Source organism: Scyliorhinus torazame, chromosome 3 (assembly GCF_047496885.1).
Source record: "Scyliorhinus torazame isolate Kashiwa2021f chromosome 3, sScyTor2.1, whole genome shotgun sequence".
Classification (NCBI taxonomy): Eukaryota; Metazoa; Chordata; class Chondrichthyes; order Carcharhiniformes; family Scyliorhinidae; genus Scyliorhinus; species Scyliorhinus torazame.
In genome coordinates, this window is record NC_092709.1 from 157,263,397 (window position 1) to 157,281,218 (window position 17,822).

Sequence of the window (17,822 nt, forward strand, 5' to 3'; positions counted from 1 at the left end):
GTTGTTGATTAACAAACCCTGACAAAGTAAAAAGGTGGAAGGAGCATATTGAAAAACTGCAAAAAATCAAAATCCTGAAATTAATTCATCTAGACGAGAATTTATTTCATTAGAACACAAATGCTAGAGTAAGATGGCAGTAGCAATAAATTAGATTAAAAACTGAAAAGCGGCTGGAATATATGAAATACATGCAAACTTTATTAACGACATGGGGAAAAAGCTTCATCAATGTTTACTAACTGCAAATATATTTGTTTATCAAGGGAATGGCCAGAGAATCTCATGTGGACAATAATAATCACTACAACAAAGAAGCCAAAGGCATTCTAATAATAATAATAATCGCTTATTGTCACAAGTAGTTTTCAATGAAGTTACTGTGAAAAGCCCCTAGTCGCCACATTCCGGCGCCTGTTCGGGGAGGACGGTACAGGAATTATATCCGCGCTGGTGGCCTTGTTCTGCATTACAAGCCAGCTGTTTAGCCCACTGTGCTAAAATGTACTGACTTTAATTAGTCGGTTTGTCCATGCATCGAAGGTCATGGTGAGAATTGTAACAGAATGAGTGGGAGGGAAGATACAGAACTACATCGCAGATGACCAGTTTGGATTCCAGGGAGAAAGAGTGAAGCGCAAAGCAAATTACATTGTAAGAATGAATGAACCCAGTTTAGAATTTGGACAAAATGTATGTTCATAAATTTGGTAAAGCATTCAATCTGGTTGAGTGGATCAAGCTCCTAACAGTATTGAAATACATTGTAGTAGACTGGAAAGATAGAAGACTCATAAGCAATCTATACATGGAAGAAACAGCAGCAGTGAGAGTAACCAGCTAGGAAAGAGCTATGTGTAATTGGAAAAGGTGTTTGATGAGGGTGTTATTTATCACCAGTCATCTTCAATGAGGGGTTATTGGGTTACGGGGATGGGGTGGAGGTGAGGGCTTAAGTGGGTCGGTGCAGACTCGATGGGGCGAATGGCCTTCTGCACTGTATGTTCGATGTCTGAAGAAGCAACGGTCAAAGAAACATTTGAAGACAATCTGACATTAAGATGGGGAATGGGGGCGGGGCATGATAACATCAACACTGCTGATGCTCCACAGATGCTGTCAGACCTGCTGCGATTATAGAGTATTTTCTGTTTTTGTTGTATGATAACATCAGTTACATTTGTACATGATAAAGCACTTGTAGCAAGAAGGATTACAAGAACGAATAGATAGTCTAGTAACAGCAAGCATGAATTTTGGAATGAAAGTAAACATCAGCAAAACCGAAGTGATGCAACAGTTCGGCGCAACATCGAGGGCTGAAGGGCCTGTACTGCGCTGTTATGTTCTAAGATATCTCAAAATCACTAAGATATATTCATAAATTCAGAGAAATGAACTAGAACAGGTGCAAGAATTCAGGGGCGGGATTCTCTGTTGTCCAATGTTGAAACGCGATTGGGCGGAGAATCAGTTCCGACACCAAAATCACAGCGGGCGGCGATTTGATGCCAAATCGCGATTCTCCGTCACCTCGACAGGGGTGTCGATGCCTACCAGAACGCATGTACAGTAAACACTGTTTGCATATCGGTAGCGGACACGACCTATATTCTTCAGGGCCTCCGTGATTCTTTGCCTCCGATAAGCCGAGTTCCCGACGACGCGGTTCACTTGTGCTTTTAAAAATCGTGAAACCGGCGTCGTGACTGATGAGAGAAAGGAGGTAGAACACAGAAGCGACTGTGGGGGGGGGGGGGGGTTAGAGAACAGGCGAGCGGTCAGGGTGACTCCCCTTGGGATTGGGTCTGTGTCCAGGCACGGCCATTACTATGGCCATCTTGTACACCAACTGACCACCCACCCTGGTTCTACGGAGTGACATTGGCGGTATGGACACCCAACCCCCCCCCCCCCCCCCCCCCCCCACCCCCCAACAACCATCTGCCACACTCCCATCCGCCGCTGGCCAACCCTGGGGATGTCTGCGGCTGTACGAGCTGCCGCTGCTCAATGAGGAGGAGGAAGCTGCTGTAGCGCAGCGAGCAGCAGGGGAACAGGTGGCAGCCGCCCAGGATGGAGAGCATGCAGGCCAAGCGGGAGGAGGTGACACATGAGGCCTCGTGTGTAACCGCACCGCCTGTCATTCCATGTCCGCCCATTTCCCCACACCCTCTGGCCAGCCCAGACCAGCTCACCCTTCACACCCATCAGACAGAGCACCGAGGCAGTTGTAACAGGTGTTTAATGTGAACATCTATTTACAGATTTGTGCCCTCGTCCCTATAACTAAACTGCCCTGCACCCGTGCGGGGAGTGGGGGAGGCTGCCTCCGGCCGAGGCACTGACTGGGGGCGGGGGACAAAGGTGGACCTGCCTCATCTCCAACAGGTCCTGTGAGACACAAGACAAGACAGGTGGGGGTGAGGCTGGTGTGGGATTGTTGGGCGGGGGTTCACGCGTGTCATGGGGAACCACAACTCAGCAGGCTCTCACTTCCTTGCCCGCTGCCGAACTCCACCTTGGCGATCTCCCTTTCCCGTCCGCCGACCATGTCCAGGGCACTCTGCTCTGCCACAGTAGGGGTCCCACTCCTGTCTTCTCCTGCTTCCGGCGGTTAGCGCGCAGTCTTCTGGGAGGGTGGGGAACAAACAGAAAACAACAACGTTAAACAGTCCGATGCATGAAGCCAAGGGGGTGGGTAGCTGGTGCCCTCAGTGGCCTGGGCACCCGGCCATGGCGGCTGGTGTAGTTGCCGGCTTGTGTTGCTGGGTGGGAGTTCACCCACACTCTGGGTGGGGTGTTGGGTTATGGGTGTGGGCGCTGGGGTGAGTGCCAGGGGCAAAGTGCTGCCTACTCTGGCCGCCCCTGAAGAGGTCGTGCAGTTTTTAAGGCACTGCTGGCCGGTCCAGACTGTGTTGCCCACTGCGCTGACGGCCTCTGCCACTTGCACCCAGCCACAGCGAACGGCGGCGTCTCGCAGCCGCCTTCCTGGGCTGGGGTACAGGGTCATCCGCCACTCCTCCAGCGTGTCCAAGATGATCTACAGCTCGTCATCAGTAAACTTCGGGGTTGCTCTCCTCGCTGCCATCTTGTTCGGTGGGATGGTGTGTGTGGAGAGTGCAGTGTGTATATGGGCTGCATCTTCTCAGCCTCTTGGAGTGTCAATCGCGGAACCGGTGAATCACGCACTGTTTTCTCATTAGAATCGATTGTGTTCCATTTAGTCGGTGATAACTCCTTAACAGTAGCCGAATTGGTCCAGGTGAGGCGCCAGTTTTGCTGTCGTGGAAGTCCACGAATTCAGAGTTGGCGTCAACACTAACCCTTAGTCTCAGAAACAGAGAATCCCGCCCCAGGTATTTAGGAAGCACTATATCTGCAAATGGAAGGTGCAACAAGGAAAAGAGCAAGGATGGCAAAGGGAAAGACAATTTAGTCAGAAAAACAGTTGCTGACTGGGAATCTCAAACAATTTGAAGCAACTTGTAAAAGAGACTTGCTAAATGGGTTTGAAATATTGGTTTAACAGTGAATGGAAATGATCAGCTGGACTGTAAAACTTAGAGATGCGAAGTGAACAAAGAAATTTGCTGAACCTAATTAGGAAAAGACTGAGAGACTAGGCTGGGCACATTTGGAGGGAAGATTTTGAAGATGAGGAAGGGAATGTCAATTCTGGATCATTTGAAAATTAAAGAAAGTTATTAGAAGATGAAAAGACTGGCACAGGACAGAGACTTGGACAATACTGAGCCATGAACCTGCCATCGAGCAGAGCACAGAAGATGATGAGTTAGCTTGATTCATTTGCTTCTTATGATACAGTTTAGTGCCTTTGGCTATGAAAAGATTGCTGTTTTCAAGATGTCCTAAATGTGGCCAAACAGGTGAGTTTCCTCAGCTTGAGTTGGTTTTGCTGGAGCAGAAATTCATTGCTGGTGTCCTTTTCTTGATTTCTTCAGTCTTTTTACAGTGGGTGTAGATTTTGATCTCCATTTGCCACCATGTTTTGTCAGGTAGTTGCTACCCATGTGTGTGCTGTTTGGACACCATTAAGCAGTCTTGTAGATGTTACCAAGAAGTCTTTAATGACATTACTAAACTATGTACATATTTACATTATAGGGTACAGATATTGAGAGGACTCTGGAATGTACTTGAATGTTGTTACCTAGCTCTATGCAGTTGACCTAAGCGCTAGATCAAGTGCCTTCTTACATCACTGGAGTGGAATTGTACTCAGCCCCGGGTTAGCCCTTAATGTACTGGATCCTTCTACAACAACAACTTAGATTATGTAAATCACACTGAGCAAGATCCATTATCATTTAAAGTTGTGATTCTTTTTCCTCCTAGAAAAGCACAATTCACGATAGTTAATATAACTACTCAAAAATGCATGCCTATTTAGTCTGCCCACTCCTCCTGTCTCGCGTTCAGACTTCGGAATTGTATGTTTTTTTCCATTCTTCTGGTTTCATTGCCCAGGGAAATGTGAAAGAGTATTCCTAAGGCCAGCATTTTGGTAAATTAAGAGCCGTGAGTTTAAAAATCTATTTAGTCACTTGATGTTTCTGCACATCAGACTGAGTAGGTCAGCTGACTGATATGTTAACTTGTCAATAGTGCCGAGAAACTGATCACGCTTTGTCCCATTCACTCATGCATTTTGGATAAATACTTTTAATTACTAACTTTATTTCAAAGATTCTGTTGATCTCTTGAGGCTGCTTAAACTGATTTAGTTTGTTTGGTAAATATCTCTGAATTTGTGTTACCCATATACCAAAGGTTCTGAGTTTTAAACTTTCTTACAGCAACAGTGTATTGAATTTCGGAGATTGTATCTGAAATACTTGCAGTAAAATTAACTTGTACTAGATGAGGACTACTCGGTCCAATGTACAATCGTCCCTGTCTTTCCTATCACCCATGGTAGCATCCAATTGGTTTATTTACATCTACTACTATTTGAAAGTCTGACCCATGCCCTGAGTATTATTTGTGTGATGGAAAATTTCTGATGTTGGTTCTAAATTTGCCTTTTACTAGTTTGAACCTGTTGCTCCTAATCCCAATAGTATTTAAAGTAATTTTCTGGATTTATGTTTTCCATAATGCTTAAAATCTTAGCACCTCATTGAGGCCATTTCTCAGTTGCCATCTTTTAAATCTAAAAGGTGAAGTTCATCCTCCTCAACTTGCTCTCCTAAGACAGTGATCAGCTTTGTAACTTCTCTGAACTGCCTCCAGAGCTTGAATGTTTACCTCCTGTCTCTGATCAAAATTATACACCATACTCGAGGTATGTTTGCCCAAGCACATAGTTTGATCATGGCTTGCTCTGATTTGTACTCTATTGTTTTGGCTGCGTTGTTAAACATTATACTGACTTAATTGATGCTGCTTTCCATTGATTGAATGTTGTGTCAAATCTACAAAAACTTTACCCTTTTCACTTTGTCGTACGTGTGCTTCCTATTTTTTATTGTGCAATACTTGACATTTGCCTCTATTGAATTTTGTCTATCGCTGTTTACACATATCGTCTACTTGCATAATTTTTGACCCTACTGAATTCATGACTGAGATTCGTTTATCTGCACGGTTGACCAATTTGCATTGAGTTTGAGTCATCATTTATATAATAAAGATGCAGTGGGGAATCTAATAGAACTATCTCTATCCTAATAGGCTGGAGAGCTAGTTTTTCTACTCTAGGAAAGTGTAGTCTTTGGGTGATTTAATTGAAATACCTAAAATGATGAAGAGCGTACACCGGAAAATGAGGTATCATGGATATAAACCATGTTAACGTAAAACAGATTGGATGTCAGAATTTATTTTATTTTTATCATAGAGATTTATAGACTTTTTTGAATTAGTTGGTTCACATATTGAGTGCATATTTGCTACAGCAATTCATAAAGGAGTTGGTTGAGTTTCTTGCAATGGCTGATACATTACCTGCAAAAGGTATAATATACCTCGTGTTCATTGTGATTTCATTTTGACAGTCCTCCAGGTCGGACAGAAAATTCCCAAAAATGTTTTACTAAGTTGGCCTAGTGTTTTCAATCTGCCTTTCGCAGGAGGTTACATGACTCCAGGTCGGAAAGAATACTGCATTGTGACTGGAAATGCTTAAAGGACCAGCTAGTCTCTTTCTGTTCATCATTTCATTGGTTTGCATATGATACAGGACTAATAAGTCTTTCATTGTCTGATTTAATGCATATTTTTAATCTGCTGATGCCTTCCTTGTTTCCAGTAACTGTTCCTTCTGGTAATTACCAATGGTTTTTGCTATTCTTTTTGTTTTCAGAGGACAGGTATCTCTTTATGAATGTACCAAATCTTATTGAATTCTTTGAGGAGGTGACCAAGCATGTGGATGAAGGTAAAGCAGTGGATGTAGTGTACATGGATTTTAGTAAGGCATTTGATAAAGTTCCCCATGGTAGGCTTATGCAGAAAGTAAGGAGGCATGGGATAGTGGGAAATTTGGCCAGTTGGATAACGAACTGGCTAACCGATAGAAGTCAGAGAATGGTGGTGGATGGCAAATATTCAGCCTGGATCCCAGTTACCAGTGGCGTACCGCAGGGATCAGTTCTGGGTCCTCTGCTGTTTGTGATTTTCATTAATGACTTGGATGAGGGAGTTGAAGGGTGGGTCAGTAAATTTGCAGATGATACGAAGATTGGTGGAGTTGTGGATAGTAAGGAGGGCTGTTGTCGGCTGCAAAGAGACATAGATAGGATGCAGAGCTGGGCTGAGAAGTGGCAGATGGAGTTTAACCCTGAAAAGTGTGAGGTTGTCCATTTTGGAAGGACAAATATGAATGCGGAATACAGGGTTAACGGTGGAGTTCTTGGCAATGTGGAGGAGCAGAGAGAGCTTGGGGTCTATGTTCATACATCTTTGAAAGTTGCCACTCAAGTGGATAGAGCTGTGAAGAAGGCCTATGGTGTGCTCGCGTTCATTAACAGAGGGATTGAATTTAAGAGCCGTGAGGTGATGATGCAGCTGTACAAAATTTTGGTAAGGCCACATTTGGAGTACTGTGTACAGTTCTGGTCGCCTCATTTTAGGAAGGATGTGGAAGCTTTGGAAAAGGTGCAAAGAAGATTTACCAGGATGTTGCCTGGAATGGAGAGTAGGTCTTACGAGGAAAGGTTGAGGGTGCTAGGCCTTTTCTCATTAGAACGGAGAAGGATGAGGGGCGACTTGATAGAGGTTTATAAGATGATCAGGGGAATAGATAGAGTAGACAGTCAGAGACTTTTTCCCCGGGTGGAACAAACCATTACAAGGGGACATAAATTTAAGGTGAAAGGTGGAAGATATAGGAGGGATATCAGAGGTAGGTTCTTTACCCAGAGAGTAGTGGGGGCATGGAATGCACTGCCTGTGGAAGTAGTTGAGCCGGAAACATTAGGGACCTTCAAGCAGCTATTGGATAGGTACATGGATTATGGTTAAATGATATAGTGTAGATTTATTTGTTCTCAAGGGCAGCACGGTAGCATTGTGGATAGCACAATTGCTTCACAGCTCCAGGGTCCCAGGTTCGATTCCGGCTTGGGTCACTGACTGTGCGGAGTCTGCACGTCCTCCCCGTGTCTGCGTGGGTTTCCTCCGGGTGCTCCGGTTTCCTCCCACAATCCAAAGATGTGCAGGTTAGGTGAATTGGCCAATGATAAATTGCCCTTAATGTCCAAATTGCCCTTGGTGTTGGGTGAAGGTGTTGAGTTTGGGTAGGGTGCTCTTTCCAAGAGCCGGTGCAGACTCAAAGGGCCGAATGGCCTCCTTCTGCACTGTAAATTCAATGATAATCTATGATTAATCTAGGACAAAGGTTCGGCACAACATCGTGGGCCGAAGGGCCTGTTCTGTGCTGTATTTTCTATGTTCTATGTATGTCACTTCTGACAAATTTAAATGAGGTACATTGTGAACTTAACTAACCATGTTAAATTGACTGTTAGTGGAACTATTAACACAAACAGGATGGTTCAGCAAGTGCTGGCCAATCGTGGACTCCCATCTAACAGTTGCCATTTTTGTTTTGGGTTTTGCAAGTGCGGGCTGGTTGAGTATGGTCTGTACTCTGCCCATTACAAATGACTGAAAAAACATGCTGTTTGATTCAATCAGCCTATGGGACATATGGCCTACATACTTGGCATTGTGCCAACACTGAAATTCATACACAGCATTGTTCAATAGTGCATAATGTCTGTTTGCAATATGTTCAAACCTTGCACCTTTTTTTGAATTATCCTGGAGCCTAACATTCCTGTTGCTTTCTCCATGGTAATGCCTTGCCCAATCAGAGTTGACTTGCCAACCAATTGGCACCCATTTCTCCTGTAGTATAAATTGTTGTGATTGTTTGAAATTTGGCATTCTTGTGTTTGTCTTGATGAGTGCAAAGCGAAAATCTTCAGCAACATGTCTCTTCAGCAATATTCAAGTCTGTACTAGCAAACAACTATTTGATTACGAAGTCTTGCAAATCTTCTCCATGGCCTACATTAATACCATCTATTCCTGGAGATTTACTGTTCAGTTAAAAGATAAATAATTGTCATGGTTTATCATGCACAAATGGGAAATGTAAAATTTGCCAATTATGAATCCATGACTTTATCCCATGTTCTAAACAACCCAAATCATAGTCATATAAATATAACTGACTGAATGTTTAAATTAATCAATAACAGTATCATTTATTTTCTTTTTGGTTTGTATATTTCCATTACCAGAATTTCTCCCTTTGTTGTCATGCAGTGCCATACTTCCTCTTGGCACTATATTTGCCGTTGAAAAATCTTGTCAAATGTTTTTTGAAACTTGGTAACACTATTTCACCAGTGACAACAGTGTTTTCAGTGACCTAGGTTCTAAACTCTGGCATTACCTCCCTAATCCTCTCCGTATGAACATACAAATTAGGAGCAAGAGTAGGCCACTTGGCCCCTCGAATTTGTTCTGCCATTGTGGCTGACTTCACATTACCGCCTACCCCATATAATCTGTCAACCCTTGCTTATGAAGAATCTATCTACCTTGGTCTTTAATATTCAAAGACTCTGCTTCCACCTCTGTCTCTTCCTTTAAGGTGCTCCTTAAAACATATTCTTCATTTGTCGTATCTCCTTCTGTGGCTCAGTGTCAAATTTTGTTTGTTAATGCTCCTGCGATGCACCATGGGATGTTTTATAACCTTAAAAGGCATTAGATAAATGCTGTTCCTATATCGGTAAATATAATTATATCGCTTTGTCTTTTCTCAACATTTAACCATTCCATGCTCTCATTAAAGTATTTTAAAAAATTTAAAGTACCCAATTCATTTTTTTTCCAATTAAGGGGCAACTTGAGGGCAGCACGGTGGTACAGTGGTTAGCATTGCTGCCTCACAGTGCCGAGGTCCCAGGTTCGATCCTGGCTCTGGGTCACTGTCTGTGTGGAGTTTGCACATTCTCCCCATGTTTGCGTGGGTTTCACCCCCACAACCCAAAGATGTGCAGGGTAGGTGGATTGGCCATATATTTTTATTAAAACAGTAAAAAATAAAGAAAAGGCCAAACGGTACAAACACTAATTTTGTGTTGGAGAAACAGAGCACCCTACCCTCCGCTCAGTACCAACGTTCAGGGGGTGGGGATACTCTAATTATTAAAGCAGTTCATAATACAGTTGTACAAAAAAAACCAAATGGTACAAGCGCTGAACTTTGCGCTGGAGAGACAAGATATCCTCGCCAACAGAAGGGAAGGGGGGGTGAAGTGTAGCCATCTGGGATGGCCACTTCCAACTAGGTGCAGAGGAACTCGCAAAGACTGGTGGGTAAAATGGACAAGCCAAGAATCAGGCAGGCTTAGAGCCTGAAATGCATATTTGTCAGCAAAAGTCTGGATGGTATTGAAACTCCGTCCCATTAGCATGTTAATCAGGCTGATTAGCATTTGATGGCCCATCTTCCCCAAAACAAAGGACTGGTACTCAAGCAACCGGGACAGTCACAGACATTTCGGCGCCACACCCTGTTCAAGGGAAACGCAAACAACGGGATCAGTGACCGCTTGGCACACGCCCAGCCATCCAGATCCCCGCCCACTTATTGGCTAAGGAATCGAACGGAGTGATCAGGGATCACCCAATTAGTAAGGCCCAAATCGAAGGACCGCCCAAAAGAGCGAGAAAACCCCCTGAGTATAAGAAGAAGAGTTCGTCATATCTTTGCTCTTTTGGCCTTGGTACCCCGGTCACTGTCATTGGCAATCGTAGCAACACCAGAAGCGAGTCCCAAGTTCAACGCCCGCTACCAAACGCATGAGCCCAGCTGAGCAGCAGTTACACTTTCGAACCCAAGAGATCCAGAATTGAACAGCGGCTACTGTTTTCTGACCTAAGCCGGGTACCCGAAGTTAAGTACCGGTTGTCTTAGCTGATAGGTGTAGTTAACTAGTAGTGTTTATGTTGCATGACTAATTGTGTGTAAATAAAGTACCCTTGACCTTGAACTAACTGGTGTTTGGCTCTTTGATCGATAACCGGTCGAAACTTGTGGTGGTTTCATTCGATACCTGGCGACTCTTAGCATTTGGACAGAGATAGCATAGAAAGAAAGGCAAATTCACTTATTGCCCTAATTGGAACAGAGCCACAGAAAAGACCAAGTAGAAAAAGAATCGGCAACAGGGGGGGAAGAGGGGAAAGGAGGGTGGTGGGGCAGGAGGGAGTCGGGGTGTTGGTGGAGGGGGGTCCAATAGGACACTGCCTGAACTATCAACGGAGGCAGAAAAACAAAAGAACCTTCAATTATGATGTGCCAGATTCTGGGAGTCTCCCAGAGGAGGTGAGGGGCGACACAGTGTCGGGCATGAGTGAGCCCTGCACCCCATTGCAGAGAGCCTCCTGTGCACCCTCCATTCCCGACACTGGGTGGCTGACAGCCTTCATACAGTCGCCCTCCGGGCACGACACTAAATTGGCCCTTAATTAAATAAAATGAATTGGGTACTCTTTTAAAAATTGGGTACTCTTTTAAAAATAAAAAAAAAGGGGGGGGCAATTTAGCATGGGCAATCCACCTATCCAACACATCATTGGGTTGTGGGGGTGAGACCCACGCAGACACGGGGAGAATGTGCACACTCCACATGCTCATTAAGGTATTGATTAAGCATACACTGAGCACCTTCAAATTGCTATTGAGCATGTTGTGAATATCTTTTGGCTTTTTGACCTTGAAGCGCAAGTGGCTAAACCCAGTTACCCCAGACATACTTCCACAGCAATCATTATATTGCAATCAGGAATACCTCACAAACGAAGATGCTGTAACCAATTGCTTCTGTTGCCTTGACTGAGGTCAGACTCATGTAGCATAGATGTGGAACCTCTGATCCACCTGGTCTGAGAGCTACTTTCTGGTCAACTCACCTAAGCATATGAGAGACTCATACAATTGATTATGGTTCCTTCATACTATTTATATTTAGCTCCAAATGTCTATCAAACCAGTCTTTCTTTCTATGCCACCAGAATAGCTTCAAAAATTAACAATCATTTTGTAATTTCATGACTTTTAACTCATGTACACTCAATTTTCTTTAAACACCGTAACACAAGTTAAAAATAGGCAGCGATTTAGGTCAGTAGGGGGTAGTTTTGGGAACTTGGGCACCCAAGTGGCGCGGGAATGGGACCGGCTGCATAAATTGAATCTGGCCCGGCTAGTGGACCAAATGAAGGACGATTTCCGGAGCTAGGACGCGCTCCCGTTGTCGCTGGCCGGGAGGGTACAAACGGTGAAAATGACGGTCCTCCCGAGGTTCCTATTTGTATTTCAATGTCTCCCCATTTTTATTCCGTGGTCCTTTTTTAAGCGGGTCAACAGGGTGATCACGGGCTTCGTCTGGGCGGGCAAGAACCCACGAGTGAGGAGGGTAATGTTTGAGCGGAGTCGGGGAGAGGGTGGACTGGCGCTGCCAAATTCCAGCAACTATTACTGGGCAGCTAACATAGCCATGATCAGGAAGTGGGTGGTGGGGAAGGGGTTGGTGTGGGTGCGTATGAAGGCGGCTTCTTGTAAGGACACCAGTCTGGGGACGTTGGTAACTGCGCCTCTCCCGCTGGCGTGGTACTCCACCAGCCCCATGGTGGTGGCGGCTCTGAGAGTTTGGGGCCAGTGGAGGCGGCATGTGGGAGCAGTGGGGGCATCGGTCTGGTCCCCAATTTGTGATAACCACCGGATTGCCCCGGGGAGTATGGATGGGGGGTTCCGGGTATGGCGGAGAGTGGTGATTGAGAGGATGGGGGATGTGTTCCTAGAGGGGGGCTTTCCGAGTATGAGGGCGCTGGAGGAAAAGTTTGGGCTGGCGAGGGGAAACAAATTCAGATATTTGCAGGTGCGGAACTTCCTTCGTAAACAGGTGGAAACCTTCCCGCTCCTACCGCTGAGGGGGATTCAGGATAGGGTAATTTCCAGAGGGTGGGTAGGGGAGGGGAGCGTCTCGGACATCTATAAGGAGCTTATGGGGTTGGAGGAGACTCCGACAGAGGAGCTGAAGCGTAAGTGGGAGGAGGAGCTGGGAGGTGAGATAGAGGATGGTTTATGGGCAGACGCCCATGGTTTATGAGTAGAATCAACGCATCCGCAACATGTGCCAGGCTCAGCCTGATACAATTTACGGTTGTGCACCGGGCTCACATGACAGTGGCCCGGATGAGCAGATTCTTTGGGGTTAGAGGACAGATGCACAAAATGCACGGGAGGACCAGCGAACCATGTCCACATGTTTTGGACATGTCCAAAGCTTTGGGGATTTTGGCAGGGGTTTGCGGACGTCATGTACAAGGTTTTAAAAACAAAAGTGGCGCTGGGTCCAGAGGTGGCAATTTTTGGGGTGTCGGTGAATCCAGGAATCCAGAAGGAGAAACAGGCAGACGTTCTGGCCTTTGCTTCCCTGGTAGCCCGGAGACGGATACTATTGGCATGGAGGGACCCAAAGCCCCCGAAGTCTGAGTCCTGGCTATCGGACATGGCTAGCTTTCCCTGTATGGAGAAAATTAAGTTTGCCTGGAGAGGTTCACTGTTAGGGTTCACGCGGAGGTGGCAACCGTTCGTCGACTTCCTTGTGGAAAATTAATTGTCAGCAGACAGGGGGGGTGGGGGGAGAAGAGTATAGGTTACAGTAGGGTGGTAATAAGGGTGGGACCTGTATGAAAGGTAAACTGGTTTTGCACTGTTTATGGTTTCATGTATCATGTCTATTTTGTTGTTGTTTCTATACCAAAAATACGTCAATAAAATGTTTATTTAAAAAAAAATAGGCAGTGATTTTTAATAGAGAATGGATGTTGTGCAGGCAGGGATTGAGGCAGATGACAAACTGCAGATCTCCATAACATTGTGGCATGGGAGATTTTTAATTCTCTGGCTCTTTCCTGTCCAAACCCAACAGGAAGTGGCAGCTAATCAGTGGGTAAGTGGCCTGTCAAACAGCAAGAGCCTGTATCTTGAGACCCAAAAGGACAGTATGTGGGTAAGTGGGAGACAGGTTGAACAGTCATGCATGCAGAGCACAGAAACTGAAGGCAGGGAACAATGTTTCTTGAGGCTTGGGGCAGCACCAAGATCTGGATGAAGGTAGCAAGATTGATGCTGGTGAAATGCTCATATTTAACTCCATAACTGTGTTTCAGCTGGGTGGGTAGAGTTGAAATTGGCCCTCGTGATCCTTGTGAAAACGCTGCTTTAAGTTTCTAAAGGATTTGATATTTTGTTGTTCATTTATTTGTATTATTAAAGTTTGTCCAGAAAAATCTATATATGTTGAGAATTAGAAAGTGTAATGTGTCTCTTTTTTCTTTGTTCTGGAAACTTAGAGACCACCAGTTTAATAAGAATCTTTTATTATCACAAATAGGCTTCCATTAACGCTGCAATGAAATTACTGTGAAAATACCCTAGTCGTCACACTCTGGCGCTTGTTCAGGTACACGGAGGGAGAATTCAGAATGTTCAATTCACCTTACAGCACGTCTTTCAGGACTTGTGGGAGGAAACCGGAGCACCCGGAGGAAACTAAAGCAGACACAGGGAGAACATGCAGACTCCGCACAGACAGTGACCCAAGCCGGGAATCGAACCTGGGACCCTGGCACTGTGAAGCAACAGTGCTAACCACTGTGCTACCATGCCACCCCATGTCTTGCAGAACTTCACATCAGTTGATAATTACAATTGAAAATATGTACAAGGTCACATTGACTAGCAATTCACTTTTTAAAAGAAGATTTTTCAATGGTTAACAGCATTGAAAGTTCTGAAAATATTGTGCCTTTCTCTTTCAGATGAAGATATTTCCCAAATCACTGGGAGTGTGGATGTTTCAGATCAACAGAATAATGAAATAGTAAATGGTAAAGGAGGTAAAGAGAAGACGACCAACAAAAAGGGTAATTTTGATTTATTCTGTGAAATGGTCCTGTAATAGGATTATTGAATTATGCAGCATGGAAGGGGGCCATTTGGCTTTTTGCTGAATGCAGAACTAAGTAACTTTTGATTTTTTTTGTTTTAGAATCTGTATTATTGGAATGTTATACTGGGGTAGATTTTGTTTGCCCAGATGTTACCTTGTAACCACCTGAAGTGAGCCTTGTGTATACTATGCTCTCTTTAGAAAAAGGAAAAGGTTTGTCAACTGCCAAGTCTGTAACCAAATGCAGAAGGACTAGGAGAGCAGCACAATCATCTGATGAAAGGCAAGTATAGTATCTGAATTGTTGCTCATCAGACATTATTTTATCATCCATTCTATCCATAAATGCTGTAATTTGTGATTCTTCTGAAAACTATCAATACATTTCCGCCAGAAATGGAAATTACATTTCTTTCTGTGTTTGGCGTTTCAAGCCCTCGTGCCACTAGCTCAAGAAATCTAATCCTATAAACATTAAATGTACAGTACATATTGGGGGGGAAAAGCGGCTGAGTTAACAAAAATCCATCCAAATATACACTGGAGCACAAGAATCTGACACTTTTACAGGATATTAGAAATCTAATTCCTGTCCCTAGCTTCCATGTCCAAAAAAAGTTGGGAGCTGACCTGAAATTGTGTTGAACTTGAGGTTGGGTCGGGAAGGATATAAAGGGCATAATTGAAAGATGAGGTGAGGTTACTTGAGCTTGCGATGAGCTTCATTGGGATGATGTAGGAGGCGGAGGACAGAGAAATCAGGTAGGGTGGGGAATTAAAATCGTCGGCAATCGGAAGCTCCAGATCACACTTGGGAGAATGAATGAGTTCCAGAAAGCAGTTGCCCAATCTGGGTTTGATCTTCCTAATGTGGAGGAGACCATATTGTGAGTGATCACAACTAAATTGAAAGAAGTACAAGTAAATAGTTATTTCACCTGGTAGCAGTGTTCAGAATATTTAACAGTGAGAAGGGAGGAGGTAAAAGGGCAGGTGTTGCTTCTTCTATGCATGGGGAGTGAAGGGAATGTTACCTTTGGAATATTGAAAAGGGAGAGAGTGGAAGAGATATTGCTTGTATTATCTCGCTGGTGGGGACTGAAATTAGGGAGGAGGATAATCCATTGGCTGTGAAAGCTGGCAGGGTGTAAGTTGAGGCAAAGGAAATCTTATCTTGGAGAAAGAAGCTGAGGAAGGAAAGAAAGTTCCATCCTTTCCTTCACGTGATCCAACACTGACTCTTCCCTTCCTCGACTGCACTGTGTCTCCATTTCTGGATAGGCTATGAATTAGTATTCACCATAAGCCCACTGGCTTCCACTGCAATCTTGACTGCACTTCCTCACGTTCCATGTCCAAAAGGGCTCTATTCCATTCTGTTCCTCCATCTCTGTTGTATCTGTTCTGCCAATAGGCCTTCCTTTTTCTTTGACCAAGGAACACTCCCACTGTAGTTGACAAGTATCTCCGTTATGTTCCATTTCTCTCACATCTGCGCTCACCCTCCCAAAGATCAACTTAAACATGTTCAGTACTGACCTCGATTACATTTATCCATTCATGTACCAATTATTTTTCCGTTTTTATCCATGAGCATTGCAGGAGATGCATTACGATTTTGAAAAATTAATTCTTGTTTGGACAATTCTTTTGGAAGAAAATTGAAAATCCTGAGTTTGTGCATAACAACCTTTCTCAAATATGTATAGGGCTCATATATTGAAGTGCAATATGTTTGCTTCATCTTTGAACTTTATTTGATAATTAATGGCATTATTTTTATGTTAGCGATAGCCAAGACTTTGCAACTCCAGCACCTTCAGTACCGACAAGACCTTCAAGAAGAGCAAAAACGGCAGCGCTGGAGAAAACAAAAATGAATCTTTCTCGATTATTGAACAAGGGGGATTAGTCCAAAAACTATATTTCATGTATTCACATTATTACATTGTTTCCAAGAAACCATGTTTTGTGATTTCTCAATTTAGTGTCATATAAATCATATACTTGTCCTGTGAGATTCTAATACGCATTGTTAAAATTAGATGCTGCCACATATAGAAACATTTTTTCTTAGCTTTGTAGCTTAGCATGCCACTATTTCTTGGATAGTATGAAGATTTTTCTATTATGTTGATGCAGATATGTATCTTGAGGATGCTACTTAAATACTTTGAGCAGCAAATTAAAATAATGACAGCAATAGATTCAGTAGCAATGTTGCACTTCTTATGAAGTGTATGCTTTCATTCATCTGGGAGCCAAGAATTATTACCAGATATGTTTGTGAATGTTTAGGTTGTGGATTTTTGGTGCCATCTGAACTTTCTTTCATTGGACACCCATTGAAACAATAAAGGTTTTTTTATTAATGGCTTTAATTGGTAATTTACAACAACTTAATTTCTAGTTGTTACTCTCGGTGTTATAAGCCAGGGAAACGTATTGTCCTCAGATCAAACTGATATCAGGTTATTCAAGGCTTGTCTGGCCCTTACTTTTGAAGGCTAATATTTCCCTTCCCTTGAAGTGCAAAGCAGAATTTTTCATTCAAGTCTAAAACTGCCAGAATATGTTAGTATAAAAAATATAATTTAAAATAAATTCTTTACCACAGAACTATAAAATAGCCATGACAGAAAGTGACTTTATGGTAGGTGATCAGCTTGGTACTGTCTGCAGTAACTGGCTATTTCTTCTTAAAATTGTTACAAATTAACTTTCAACATTTGCTTAATTGTAATGAGCTTTTGTACTTTAATCTTTATTAACACATGCATTAATACAAAATGTTTTGAGCTTTTTAAACACAACTTTTCTGCTCTATTGGACAAGTGGCATACACCCTATTTTATATAACCCAGTCTAAACCATCATTTTATTCAGCAGTCATGTTGGATGAAAGAATTCATGTGACAATTTCACTCCATCTCTTGTCAATTCAGTAGAAAGGAATGTCAAAAACTGTTTTTGTATCGACTAAAATGACCAATAAAATGTACTTTATTTAGTTTGTAATCCACAGTACAATATATTAAAGAACAATACAATATATTAAAGATGTGTAAGTTGTCCTACTATTTGCCCTATCAAATTATCAGCCTTTTTCACATTTCCTTGAAATTAACCTTCATGAAAACTCACTTCCAACTGATAAATATATTAATTTCTGTATATACTGATAAATGAGAATCTGAACCCCATTAAGTGTGATGAATTTGAGTATGGAAGTAAGTGTTTTCTCTTGTAAACATACTCAATATTTTAGGGAGTAATGATTGGAGAAAGTTGAAGGACCGTTTTAAGATATAATGA

The 17,822-nt window shown here is 43.2% G+C and overlaps 1 protein-coding gene across 8 annotated transcripts in view; it reads left to right on the plus strand.

Annotated features, from left to right (window-relative positions):
* The window catches only part of ncapg (non-SMC condensin I complex, subunit G), a 129,936-nt gene extending 112,370 nt beyond the window's left edge, over positions 1–17,566 (plus strand). For 6 of the 8 annotated variants that reach the window (XM_072496455.1, XM_072496456.1, XM_072496460.1 and 3 more), the window contains 4 exons: positions 6,329–6,403; positions 14,377–14,481; positions 14,709–14,790; positions 16,296–17,566. In XM_072496455.1, the coding sequence (XP_072352556.1) occupies positions 6,329–6,403; positions 14,377–14,481; positions 14,709–14,790; positions 16,296–16,419 (386 nt within the window). In that variant the 3' untranslated portion in view covers positions 16,420–17,566. Of the gene's footprint in view, positions 1–5,183; positions 5,304–6,328; positions 6,404–14,376; positions 14,482–14,708; positions 14,791–16,295 lie in introns of those variants that run through there. The other 2 variants (XM_072496457.1, XM_072496459.1) reach the window with 2 other exon arrangements.
* The last annotated feature ends 256 nt before the right edge of the window (positions 17,567–17,822 follow it).